The sequence below is a fragment of the Tachyglossus aculeatus genome, chromosome X1 (genome assembly GCF_015852505.1).
Source record: "Tachyglossus aculeatus isolate mTacAcu1 chromosome X1, mTacAcu1.pri, whole genome shotgun sequence".
Lineage (NCBI taxonomy): Eukaryota > Metazoa > Chordata > Mammalia > Monotremata > Tachyglossidae > Tachyglossus > Tachyglossus aculeatus.
Genome location: NC_052101.1, coordinates 79,184,854 through 79,199,303, shown reverse-complemented (window position 1 = coordinate 79,199,303; position 14,450 = coordinate 79,184,854). Strand labels below are relative to the sequence as shown.

Here is a 14,450-nt window from a genome sequence, read left to right as displayed (position 1 = left end):
AGGCGCAGGCGGCGGCACAGCAGACAGTGGGGCGGACATGGGGGTCAGCTAACGCCGCCCCCAAACCATCACCCCCCTGTGCCCCTTGGCTGCGAGTGGGACATTTTAATGAGCGTTATTATTCATTACTAGAACTTGCAAAAATACAGAGAGTTGTTTTTTTCTTTTATAAAAGAGTTTATCTTTTATTTGAAGGGAAGGGGTGGTGTGGCGGGTCGTTTTTATTTTTTTCTTCGCCTCTCCTCACCTCCCAGCTGACAGCGATAATGCACCAGCAGCAGCAGCCGGAGGAAGAACGCACGGAAGGTGAGGAGCGGGAATTGACAAGTGCAGCGATGATAGAGCCAGTCATAGACATAGTCATCCTTCTCCCTTCTCCTCCTCGCCTTGTTCCCCCGCTCGCCCCCCCTTTCCCTTCCCTACCCCCCCCCCCCCCCGTGTCCGTCGCCGAGGGGAGACTATGAAGAGACTTGGCAGAGGGGAACGGGGCGGGTGGAACGAAAGAGGAAGATTAAATGGGGCTGAGGTAGGATGATGGGGATGAGGTTTGGGTTGAGAAAGATGCTTCCTTCGCTCCATGTCATCATCATGGAAGGGGGAGCGGGGCATATTTCCCGAATTCCCCTCTTTCCATTCCAGACCTTGTATGTCAGGGATTCTTTTTGTTTGGGGAGGGGGCGAAGAAAAGGGGGTATATCGAGTGGTGATGTTGAGCCAGATATGCCGCGCATTAGCGGTTTGGGAGAAGATGGGAGGGGGGGAGAGGGAAGATGGGAGGGGGACTGCGCTGGGATGAAGAAGCCGAGGTGACTCGGGTTCACTGCCTCTGGGCTCAACTTTCCCACTGTGCCACTTCGTGGGGGACAGGGAGTCCGGAGCTGTTGGAATCTGCACCCCTTTATTACCTCCGCCTGACCTTTCCCCTCCCCCGGAGGTTATCGCTCGGCGAGACGGATTTACCCCCTTTGGCGTGAAGCCTTTGCTTCCCTGGCCCAGGGTATGCAATCTTCTCCCGCGACCACCCAGCCTTAGAGCTCCTTCATTGTCAACCGCCCCCGCCGGGTGGCCCGAAGCCCCTTTCCGCCCAAACCCATTGGGGGAGGGGGCTGGGCCTGGGCGGCGGGTTCGGCTCACCTGCCGGCGTTCCCTTGAGCCCGGGCCCAGCGGGGCCCCCGCCGCCGAGCGCGTCCCGTAACCTAGCAATGGCCCCCGCCCGTGAGCTCCATTGTGGGGAGAAGGCAGGGGAACCCTGGGGTCCGAATTCAGGTCAACCCCCAGCCGCCTTGCCCTCTCCCCCAGAACGAGTTGCCATCGCACCCGCACGCGGCGAGGAGAGCTTCAGCCGCAGCAGCCCCCTCCGCCTCTTCGCAGCCCCGGTTGGTGCTGAACCTCCCCGGACGTTTTTCTCGGGCCGGCCGACCCTGCCGTCGGACGCGTTACATCGGGGGAATTCTCGAACCCCCAGGGCCGGGCCATCCAGCAGCGGGATGGCCGTCTAAACCCCACGACTTGGCCCCGCAGAATGGAACTGATCGGGGTCGGCGATCCAAGCCGTCCCTTAAAAAAAAAAAAGTGCGTTGTGTATGCACACGCTAATATAGATGTATCCAGTGTCCCTGCCACCCGTGGCTTCAAGTTTCGAGTTTACTTAAGAACATGGCTTTCCCCCAGGGAAGAGGAGACCTGCCCGTACTCCATCCCCGTGACTGGCTCTCCAGTCCGAAGCAACCCGAAACGGTTGCCGAGCTGGCTTTGCTGATGACAGATCGGACTGGACCGATCAATTTTTAGTTTTTCCGACGAACAGACATTAAACCAGGCTGTTGGGCATTTGAGGGGTTGAGAGTCTGACTTGGCAGCATCTCTGGGCTTGGATCCCCCACCGCGCTTGCTTTCCGGGCCGCAATTTACAATGCAAAAAGGCGCGACGTGATTTTTTGGAAGCAAATATAGGAAATGAGTCCCAGGCATCATGAATTTTCATTTGAGGAAAGTGTCGGTGCATAATATAGATATTTGTTGTGGCTGTTTGCTAAGCCAGTGCATGCACAAATGGAGTGTTTGTGCATACTGAGAATATTGCAGCTGTGGCAGATAGAGGCTGTTGAATAGTGCTTAGAAAATAATTAATAATATTGAATTATTTTAATGCCTTTTTATAAGAGAGTAACTATAATGAATACTCCGTGGTCTTTCAAGAGATCATGTAGGTTTTAATAATAGGAAAGCGGTAAGATGCAAGTGTGGAGTGGTTCTGTCATTTGATTCAGTGAAATGCACTGAAATGCCCAGTGGAACACAAGATGTAAAGAGCACACCTTCCTTTGTTTCCATGCATATATTATAGGTTTTTTGAAACTGACAGAATCCATGGTTTTCACTTATCTCTTTACAGATGGAAACATGGTTTTGAATTCACTGTAAAAAAACAGAAGTGATGCTTAAGGTCACCAGTTTTATTAGCAAGTACAGTAAAATAAAAATCAATATAATTCATACCATTCTTCTCTCTTTCAGAGGCGAACTATGCAAGTAGCACCAGAATCCCTCTCCCTGGTGACGGACCAACTCTCCAGTCCAACAGTTCTGCACCCTCCAAGCAAACTGTCCTCTCTTGGCAAGCTGCAATTGATGCTGCTAGGCAAGCCAAGGCTGCCCAAACTATGAGCACCACCACACCCCAACCTGTAGGATCTTTGTCCCAAAGAAAACGCCAGCAATACGCTAAGAGCAAAAAACAGGGTAACTTGTCTAACAGCAGACCGGCACGGGCCCTTTTCTGTTTATCCCTCAATAACCCTATCCGGAGAGCCTGCATTAGTATAGTAGAATGGAAGTATCCTTTTTTAAGTACTGGTTTGTTTTTCCCCATTTGTGTCAAATATTTCCAATGTGCTAAAGAATTTGCTTAAAAAACAGCAGCAATTTGGAGTGGGAGCAGGACAAGGAGCAGTATTTAAGAATTTTTTTTCATTTTAGCACTGCAAATCATGAACAGTCAGCTGTATAGTTCTGCTGCTTAGGCAACAGACTCTTGGCATTGGCCGATTTTGAAAAAAACTTAGTCTGGATTCATCTGGTTCAGAATGGGACACTAAAATATTGGTGTCGTGCTTAGAGTGGAATCCTTGGTTGTGTTTTAGGTATTAGTAGACATTAGTGCAAGAAGAAACCCTACTATTAAAAAAAGGCTTCTTAGGCCTTATTGGCAGCAAAAACCCCCACTTATATGACCTTTGTCAGTAGCTACACATCCTGACATTGTTGGAATTTTCTTCTGTAACTCTGATTAATGCTGATTGTTGAGGTACTGTAGCAAAAAGTTGAAATACTCGCTCATCAGGAAGAGAATATATTCGCCAATCAATACTATTGCTTCCTGGAACTTCCTTTCACCAGATTCAAGGAAATATTTGAAACGTGAGTATAGGGAAGCTCAAGGGGTTGTGAATGCCTCCTAAATAAAGCCTTGTCTCGTCCCCCACTTGAGTTATAGAGCAGCTCTCTCTGCTCAGGAATTTGCAGTTGCTCTCCCTAGAAAAAATTCTGCATATGCTCAGGGACTAGAGTTATATATGTGGTGTCTAGGCTGTATTTTTAAACTGGAACTCCAAATGCTTTTAGATGGTTAACTTATTCCAGACCTCCCAACTCCCCCTGTCCAGTCACTTGCACCACTTTTCATTCCTATCTGTCATTCATGATGCTCTGCTCATTTCCCCCAACCCAATTTTGGGTCATTTTAGTCCTTCTGGTTAGGGAAGACTGATTAGATTATCTTTATGAACTTGCTGCATTCTAATTGCTCAAATGAGTCACTGTTGAGTAAAATGATTCTTTTGAAATTTTAAGCCATCTCCCTAGCCTGGCAGTTATTTGGATTATCCCTGCTCTGGCTGTCCTCACCATACAGCCCCATATGTGGGATAAAATTGGGTAACCCGACTTGAAAATGCTTTGAAATGAGCAGCAAAAGGCCGGTGCTGTTGTGTTTTTGAATTAAGGCTAAGTGTTAAGGTCTCTTTTGCATCTGGTGATGCTTTACCTTTTGAGCTCTTCTCTGGCCCCCAATACTATTACTACTTCTACTACTGAATTCAACCCCTTTCAAGTATGAGAGAGAGAAAGCTGGTATATCCTGTAAATGTGCTTCATTCCTTTGTACAACCCCTCCCCCCCCCATATGTAGGCAAAGGGAGAGATTTGAGAAAGGGACACGTGTTATCCTGGGGGAGACAAGTCCCCAGGGTGTCCAGAGATGGTTATTCAGAACCTTTGCTATAAAAGACAATGATCGAAATGTAAAGTAGCCTAATACTGACATTTCTGGATGTGTGGAAAAGTACGTCAAAAAGCCTGATGCAGAAAATTCATTTAATTTACACAGAACAGCACCTCTCCTCTCTTTCTTACCAAGCCCCTCACTGGAATTTGATTTTGCAGTTGCTAAGGCAAAGAAAACAGGAGAGTTGGTCTTCTGTGGAATAATATCCATGAACAACTATAAACCCCATTTGTTTTTCCAAATGACACGTTTTATCTTATTTAGTAGGTAATATTCTTTTGCTCCTTAAATCCAAGATATGTCATGGTCTCAGTCAACTCTTGAGAATGAGAAAGTATAATTCATGTAGAGGGATGAAACAAAGTATTCTCATATGTGTTAGGCACCTTCTCAAATTGAGTGGTATGTCCTAAGTTCATAAGGAGTTACCAAGAGTAAAACCTAGCTGTATAGTTTTCTGTTCTGACAAGCTTGTAAAAAAAATATGGCCATAATAATACCATTCACTAATATAGTAGACCAGAACTCTGCCCCCCAAAGAATGAAATATACCTTTTAATGAAACTTTACTGAACAATGTTCATATTTCTCGGATTCTTTGGAAATTGTCACTCTGAACACTGTACCTGAAAGTTCTTCGTATTATTGTGCACATTTACTATTTGATTTTTCAGGCACCAGTGATGATGATTTAAATAAGGAGGATAGGGGGCCTTTTTGCTGAGTAGGAAATTATGTAAAACTAAGGCAGTAGTACCTTTAGCTCTGGAGTTGTCTGATTAATGACAAACTTGCATGAAGATACATATCTAGAGCCAATGCTTTGTTCCCTTTGCAACCTTCAGTTGTAAAAGCCCATCTCTCTAAAAATTGAAGTCTGTCAGAAACAAAGAGTCTCATCTCTTTCACTTTGAAACCCTCTGAAAAAGATAACTTGGATGAGGGCAAGGACTTGGGGGTCACATAACCTAAGCCATGTTCAAACCCAGTAAGGGCAATAATGCAAATGGCCTTATTTTGTGAGAGATTGCTGAGGAGATTCAGTGGGAGAATTCAGAAGAAATTTAAAGTTACAGAAGAAGAGAATCAGGCCTGAGAATTTAAGCTTATCACTTGTGAAGCCATTCTCATCCTGAAAGGCCAAAAACTATTTCTAAAGGCCCTCCTCCCCCCCCCCCTCCCAAAGTTGTCATGGCAGATGTCAAATTTTGTATCATCGGTTTTGGCAGTGCCTCTTAATAGCTTCTGAGTGTTTAAGCAAGTAGTTGTTGAAGGTTGATCCATGTGATTCTTCCAAACAGACCACCCAGGTTTAGTACTGTTTGTTAATGTAAGACATTCTGGCAATGGCTGGTGTGGATTCCTTGTGGTTTCATTATCTAACGTCAGTTCATTTATATTTTTGCCAGACTAGAATGTAGTTTATGATGGATTGTAACTGTTTAGTGCATAAAGGTGCTCCAACTAATGATTCCTTTTAAAATATATAGGAGAGTTTTGTGTATAGCTTGCTTGCCTTTATCTCCTCTGGCAATCTACACACACCAGGGCAAATTCATTTATTGCCCCAGCCTGAAGAAGGAGTTCATATGGGTGTCCCCAAGAGTTGCTTACATGAACGAGTATGTGTGGTAAGTATCTGTGGAGGGATTTGTTGCTTCTTAATAACCTAATGATTCTTTGATACGAAAGTTGAGCAGATGAAATTTAGCTTACCAGAAGAAGTCAGGAAAACGGTACAATCTTGTTGCCTTAATTAGATTTTGCCCTGTAGATTTTAAGATAAAATTCTCAATAACAGAAGCATGATCCTAGTCATAAAAAGAAGAGGACATAAAGAGGTCACCTTGATTTTTTTTTTTTTTTTAATAAAGTATTGGTATTGTAAGATGATATAAATGTTGCTCCTGTAGGCCTGGTAGGCAGTTGAATGATTGATTAAAGTATTTTTTTTAAATTCAAGATATTTCCATCAGGAAAATGATTCAGTAGGATTTGTATACGTCTGCCTAATACATATGTCCCTTAACAAGTTTTTTTTCAGACCATTTGACATATTTATATTATTGGCTATTTTTGCCAATTGTGTGGCCTTAGCTGTTTACATCCCATTCCCTGAAGATGATTCTAATTCAACTAATCATAACTTGGTAAGTGTACTGGAGTTTCCTTTTGTTGTCATGTCGATTTATGGTTTGCCTTTATACTTAACTGGCTGTTAATGCTTATGGTCAATTATAAATATAAATGGAGGTTTATAACCCCATGAATTATATTTCCTGGATCTGAAATAGCATTGCTTTTGGCCTGTTCTCATATATTTATCTACCTATATATCTGTATCACTAAATTGAAGTTTAAATTATAAATCTTGTTTGGATGAAAATGGATACGTATTTTATACTAAAGATTACTGTTGCATACAGAAGCACTTGGTTTTAAGTGGCTCTCCTCACTTGGGTATTTCTTCCATGGTTCTCTTTAATGCTTCTGCATTTAACTTTTCTTTTTTTCCATTTAGTGTCATTTGATTTTACAGTTTCATTTTCAAAACTTCAATCTGCAGTTTGGGATTTTCAGGGCTGTCTCTTTTTGTTTTTTAACCTAGCTGTCCACAATATGACCTTTTCAATGTAAAAGAATATCCTTATCATGTGACTACAACTGGGTTTTGATGAAACAAATTGATTTCAAAGGAAAGTCTGTTTTAGATGCAATTAGAAATGTTTTTATAAATTAAGATCTTAGATCGTAAAGTGTTTTTGAAATCTGTATTTATATTTTCTTGGATAACTGTCATTTTAAGATCACCCCTTTTAGCACTGATGCTTAAAATAAGCATCTAAAATGGATATAAATGTAAATAGATATTTTCAAAATTCTGTGTTCAAGCTTCCTACTCTCTTTGAATATCTGTAGTTACTCTGATTTAAATTGCAAATTATTTATATGTTCGAGGAAAAAAATCTAAATTACTCAGGACCCTTAGCCAAAGGAGACATTAGTAGGCCACACATGAAGATCTCTTTTTTTTTTTTTTGCAGAATTTAACACAATATATATAACAAGCCTCTTGGTTTATCAAGAGAACATGATTAAATAAACCTAGGAAATGTCATAATGAAAAGCAGATGAATTTGGGTCAAAGTGAAGAATAATTGATTTGAGTGTCAGCTTCTTTTGTGCAGGGAATGGGCATTGTGCTTCTGCTCTTTGATTACATTCATTAAATGCTCAATAAATACTATACTACTGTTAGCTGCATGTCTTTGTCAATATTAAGATTTCTTCAAAAAATTCCAAACACAAATCTCTATTGCTATTAGAAATCAAGATCTCTATTAATTTAACTCATCCAATGTTTTGGAAATAGTTAAGAATGCCTCCTTTTTCCTCTAGGTGGATCATTTTTCAAAGATACCTACGTGTCACTCTATTTGGTTTATCTTTCCAACACTGAAGCACATCTCTCTGACCTAATTCCATAACACCTTATAGTTGAGGGTTAAAATATTCAAATGTTTGCTATTTCTTTTTTGTCCAGTTCTGCAACTCACTTGACTAGGTTAGTTTACCTGAAAGAAAGAAAAATCTTGTGAAAGAAAGGGCAGTGTGTGGAATATTGGATATTGAATATTTCCTTTTAGTACGGGAAAAGGGACCACTTCACCTCTTTAAGGCCTCACCTCTTTATAAAGGCACATTCCATGTCCCATCTGGCTTCCTGCTGGAATAGCCTTATTTTGTTTTAGATAGATGAAATCATTTTTATATGGATTATTTTAGGTACTTACAGAGCTAGCCAAATGAGGCTCATTTCTAATCTATAACGAGGTCTATTTAGTGAATATAAATGGTAAATCGAAGTACTAAGCTAGAGGTGGCAGCAAAGGCATGGTCATCAGATGATTATTGTAAGCTGTGGGGAGGGAGTGTCTGCTAACTCTGTGTTGTAATTTCCCAAGCACTGACTTCAGTGTCCTGCACATAGTAAGTACTCAAATACTATTGGTTGATTCATCAGATAAAGTCACAGAAAATTTACAAATGGTCCATGTCACATTTAATTGAACTTTTTTTTTTTTTGGTAAGTGAATTAATGTAGTTGAGATTCAAGGAAACATACCTGCCTGTTATATGACCCTTAGTATGCCTGGTAATTTAAAGGAGTTAACTGCGGAACAGTGGGCTTGTGTTGTAGCGTTTGGTTAAGACCTTGGTGGTTAAAAAGTTTAATTTGTTATGGTCTTGACCAATTTTTAAAAAGGGATCAGTAAGGTTCATACAGAACAAAGCTTTAAAACGACATCACTCAATTTATGCAGTAACGTATCTTAACTGCTTTATAAACAGTGTCCCTCTGATTTATCAGAAGGGTAGCATTCACTGTGGTTTTTTTTTTCCATTATTAAATCCCAATGTAGAAAATGAGATTCCCGTACTGGGGTAAGCTTCATAATCACACTACTTTGATTTGAAATCAATCAATCAATGTTATTAATGGAACACTTACTGTGTACAGAGCATTGTACTAAGCACTTATTTGAAAGAATTCTTATTGAATTTCATTTTTTTTAAAGATAATTGATGAGTTGAGAACTTCCTGGACCACCCTCATTTCAACCCAGTCAGTAAATAGTATGTAAGTACTTTGTGCCGAGCAGTGTACCAAGTGCTTAAGAGAGTACAATAGACACCACCCCCACTTTCAGGGAGTTTATAGTCTAGCATGGGTGAGAGACCCTAATCAATCAGTGATATATGAGTGCTTATTGTGTGTAGAGCACTGTGCTAGGCACTTTGGAGGGTACAGTACAACAGTTGGTAGACACAATCCTTTCCCACAAGGAGCTTGCAGTCTAGAGGAGGAGACAGACATTGAAATAAGTACAGATAGGAGAAATGGCAAGGTATAAGGGATATGTACATAAGTGCTGTGGGCCTGAGGGTGAGGTGACTATCAAGTCCTTAAAAGGTACAAATCCAAGTGTGTAGGTGATGCCGAAGGAAGAGTGAGTAGGAGAAATGAGGCCTTAATCCAGGAAGGCTTCCTGGAGGAGATGTGCTTGTAGTTGGGCTTTGAAGGTGGGGAGAGTGGTGGTCTGTCTGGTATGAAGCGGGAGGTAGTTCCAGAGCAGAGGGAGGACATGGTCAAGGGGTCGGCGAGGAGATAGAAAAGATTGAGGTTCAATGAAGTCAATTTGTCATTAAAGAAATGGGCTGGGTTGTAGTCGGTAAGTACTACCCTGATTCATTCATTCAATCATTTATTGAGCGCTTACTGTGTGCAGAGCACTGTACTAAGAGCCCAGATGATTTTTTTCTACAAAAAAGTTTAGTCTGTATGTCCCCACTCTTCAAGAACCTCCCATGGCTGCCCATCTATCTCTGCGTCAAACAGAAATGGCAACTATTGAGCGATTTAGCGCTGAATTGGACTTTCTGAGCACTTAGTACAGTGCTCTGCACCCAATAAGCATCCCTTCTAATAATAATAATAATGATGGCATTTATTAAGTGCTCACTATGTGCAAAGCACTGTTCTAAGCACTGGGGAGGTTACAAGGTGATCAGGTTGTCCCATGGGGGGCTCACGATCTTAATCCCCATTTTACAGATGAGGTAACTGAGGTACAGAGAAGTGAAGTGACTTGCCCAAAGTCACACAGCTGACAAGTGGCGGAGCCGGAATTTGAAATAGATTTTGGAATTTGAAATAGATACCAATGATTCACAAATCACTAAATGAATATAATAATAATGATGATAATAATAATAGTGGTACTTGTTAAGAGCCTATGTGCCAATCACCGTTCTAAGTGCAGATTGAGCCCCTTTACCTCTGCTCCTCCTCCCCTCCCCATTGCCCTTACCTCTGCTCTACCCGCTTCTCCACCCCGCAGCGTTTGTGTATATTTGCACATATTTATTATTCTATTATTCTATTTATTTTATTAATGATGTGTTTAGATCTATAACTCTATTTTGATGTTATTGTTATTGTTATTATTATTTTGTTTTGTTGTCTGTCTCCCTCTTCTAGACTGTGAGCCCGTAGTTGGGTAGGGATTGTCTCTGTTGCTGAATTGTACTTTCCAAGCACTTAGTACAGTGCTCTGCACACAGTAAGCACTCAATAAATATGTTTTAATAATAATAATAATAAGTACTACAAAGTAAGGTGGGAGTGGGAGAGCTGATTGAATGCCTTTAAGGCAGTAGTAAGGAGTTTTATAAATTAGTAGTTGAGGGGTCTTTAAAATAGTTTAAAGATCTATACTTCAGTGCTGTGGGGGCAGTGACATAGGTATGAATGGCAATCAAGATTTTGTTCTTTGTGTCTGGAGATTTGATATTTAGTAGGTTTTGAAGATAGGGAGCCTGGTGATCTGTTGCAATAGGTTGACAGCGCAGTAGAAGAGATCGAGGTACAATGATTAGGTTGGTGTTAGAGGAGCAAAGTGCGCGAGTTAAACTGCAGTGTGGGAGAGGAATAAGGATAGGTAGGAGGGTGAGAGTCTCCTCACTGACCTCCCTGCCTCACAGTATCTCTCCACTATAGTCCCTTCTTGACACTGCTGCCTCATCATTTCTCTGAAAAATCATTCTACACCCATCTCCCCACTTCTCAAAAACCTCCAGTGGTTGTCCATCGCTTTCCATTTTCAAACAGAAACTCCTTACCATTGGCTTTAAGGCACTCAATCAGCTCTCCCCCTCCTTCCTAACCATACCAATCTACTACAACCTAGCTCATACAATTTGCTCCTCTAGCTACCAACCTACCTGCTGTGCCTCCATCTCGACTCGCTTCCTGCTGACCCCCTAACCCATGTATATAGCTATACAGCACTTATGTATATGTCTATAAATTAAATAAACATCTGTCTCCCCTCTAAACTGTAAGCTCATTTTGGGCAGAGAGTGTGTCTACTGACTCTTTTGTATTGTACTCTCCCAAATGTTTAATAAAGTGTTCTGCACATAGTAAGCCCTCAATAAATACCATTGATTGATATGGGGGGAGATTTTAAGGAGTCTGGTTTAAATTTTGTCAGTAAAATAGATGGCAAGCTCATGGGGGTTAAATGTTTCAACGTTGTGGTGACTGGGGGTTTAGGGAGGGTGTTAGAAACAGTTGACGTGGATTATGAGCATGGGCCAGGCAATAAGGGCATATTCACAATGCTCCATAGCACTATGTACATATCTTTATACTCTGTAACTTCTATCTATACTTTAGTGTCTGTGTTCCTCACTAGAATGTAAGTTTCTTGAAGGCAGGGATTATACCTACTAATTCTGTTTTGTTCTCCAGCATTCAGAACAGTGCTCCACTCATCATAGGCACTCAGTACTTTTGATGGTGACAGTTAACTGCTGGAATAACGTGGGGAACTACCCAATAACTTTACTTTCGGAGAAAGTTTTCTTCTGGCATCCTAAAGTGGCATCCTAAAACCCCCACCTCCAATTCAGATAATGTAGGAATTTGTGTATTACTTCTATTTAATGGATAGAGAAACAGATGTATTAAGTGTTTCTGCTCAAGGCCTTGCCATAGGTGTGAGGCAGATCCAGGAATAGAATCTAATATTCTTCATTCCCTGTCAACCCCATGCACACTAGACTTCACTCCCTGTATTATTACTAGGCACTTTAATAGGATTCAAATGGAGAAAGTGGTGAAACTTGCTTTGCTTTTGTCATTCAAGTTAAATTGTAGTTGCACTCTGCAGTGTTTTAATGTGCAGTAGACTGAGGAGCCAGGGGCAAGGAATGAGAAAGTGAAAAATTCACCCACATAGAAGGAAAACAAGACAGGCATAAAGGAGGAATAACACAGGTTATTCAAATAGTCACAGAAAATGAAAACTTGGGGGGGTCAGGGGAGGGTGGTGGGGAGGAGTTGAGGGGCAGGGAAACACACTTTTCAAACTGAAGCTATTGACTGGCAGCTTTAACTTTGAGCATGATCACATCATGTACAGCCCAGTCTAAGAGCAATTAATTACCTGATGTCCTCCAGCAACACAAAACAATTACTTTTTGAAGACTTCATGATCTCTCAGTTAAGGTAATTTTAGAATTGCAGTACATCTGTTGAAATTATTTTGTATTCCCACGGTAGGGAATGGGTGGTGAGGGAGCCATGATGCTTCCGGGGGACCAGTATCCACAGCTGCTGGACGAGCCCGAGGCCCTGCTGACTCAGAGATTCAAACTAAATGGGAGAAGAAAGCAGCCAGGAGAAATGTCAAGGGATGGATTTGGCTGGAGACTTAAAATCTCCATGTCTCCTTGTGGACTCCTTCCAGTGTTTAGTGAGAAGAACAAAAGGCTGAATATACTTTGAGTAGAGTGAGGGGAAAAAGTTGGGGCAGGTCCCTCCTGAGTGCAGATGTGCCGGGTGAGTATTTTCTTTGGAGCATCCAATTAAAGTAAAACATTCATATCAGTGGCTGCTAACCTCTTTGGACCTCATTTGAACTGGTGACCTAGAAATAAGACAACCAAGTTCAGCATATTCTAGACCTTAAAAACATACAGAAGGGCATTGGATGAAGCTTTGCTTAGTTATGTAAACTGCCATATGTCCTGACTATTTTCAGTTGTTTAGTGACTCTTGTGTTTTTATTGGATGTCTGTTTTACACCTCTCTGATAAACTTAAAATTACCTTTATGGACTTTTCAGGAAAATAAGATAGCCAATTTGGTGTGTTCTGCACTCACCATAAACTTTGGATTTTTGCTTTTTTATCCCAAAGAGTTGCAATTTTTCCCACATTCTCACTCAAGTAGAGTTGACTATCTGAAGTTGTAGTGGCACAGTAAGACTGTTGAAAATGGAATAGACTGTTAGGAATCCATACAAAAGAGCATAATTTAGTCAGTGTGTTCTAACACCAGGCAGGTGGGCTGGTGCATGAGAAGCTGGGTGGCTTAGTGGAAAGAGCCTGGGCTGGAGTTAGGGGACCTGGGTTGTAATCCCAGCTCTACCACTTGCCCACAGTATCATCTCGGGCAAGTCACTTCACTGTGCCTTAATTTTCTCATCTGTAAAATGTGGATTAGATTCCTATTCCCCTTCCCCTTTAGACAGTGAGCCCCATGTGGGTCTGTAGCCAACCTGTGTATCTTGTGTCTGCCCTGGTGCTTAGCACATAGTAAGTGCTTAAATGCCATTACACACAGGCTTCCATGTTTGCTTTCAGTGGCTTCCTATTAGTATGGGAGTGAGCTGATTTTTGCTCTCCCTTCCTTTGCTCTAGCATATGCTCTCCATGTCTTGACATGCCACCATGTATTTTTATCTTACTGCCGACCAGCTGGGCAGTGGTTGTGTTGGGGTTTGGGGAGTTGCTGACAATCTTGTCAACACCTTGTTCCTTTTCCCCCCAGGGTCTGATCACAAGTACTGAGGAAGGGAAAGTGGCTTCCTTTATACAGTGGCAACTGCATAGGATCGTTTCCTGCTTAGGAGGTTGGACCTCTCTGATTTATTTCAAGTGACAAAGAATGTGGTGACTTTCAATTTAATGGGAATTGAGTTGATTAGGAGATCTCCTTACCCCTTTGTAAGAAATGATCTTGATGATTATTTGGTCCAACCATACAATAGGCTAGTGTCAACCATTCAATAGGCTAGTGTCCAGGGGTGGAACTGCCACTGGGACGTGAGGGATTAGGTGCGCCAGAGGAAGAGTAGCAGGAGAAGTAGAGCACAGGCCCGGGAGTCAGAAGGACCTGGGTTCTATTCCCAGCTCCTCCACTTGTCTGCTGTGTGACCTTGGGCAAGTCACTTCACTTCTCTGGCCCTCAGTTGTGTCATCTGTAAAATGGGGATTAAGACTGTGAGCCCCATGTGGGATGTGTACTGTGTCCAACCTGATTAGCTTGTATCTACCCGAGCACTTAGAGCAGTGCTTGACACATAGTAAGTGCTTAAATACCAACATTATTATATAAATGGGCCGTTCTTTCAGAGTCCATGCTTCCCACAGAATTGTAGACTCTAGAGTGTAAGCTCCTTGTGAGCAGGGAAAATGTCTATTAACTCTATTATACTCTCCCAAGCATTTACTTTGCACACATGATTGATTGGCAGATGGAGCCTGTACTGTGAAGAAGGTATTTTGCTGTGCATGTTCCCTATTCTCCAGT

At 41.9% G+C, this 14,450-nt stretch overlaps 1 protein-coding gene across 1 annotated transcript in view; it reads left to right on the top strand.

Moving 5' to 3' along the window:
* The first annotated feature begins 234 nt into the window (after positions 1-234).
* CACNA1D (calcium voltage-gated channel subunit alpha1 D) overlaps positions 235-14,450 on the top strand; it is a 430,516-nt gene continuing 416,300 nt past the window's right edge. The window contains exons 1-3 of the mRNA XM_038740776.1: positions 235-306; positions 2,518-2,836; positions 6,330-6,435. Of these exons, the coding sequence (XP_038596704.1) occupies positions 267-306; positions 2,518-2,836; positions 6,330-6,435 (465 nt within the window). The 5' untranslated portion in view covers positions 235-266. The remainder of the gene's footprint in view (positions 307-2,517; positions 2,837-6,329; positions 6,436-14,450) is intronic.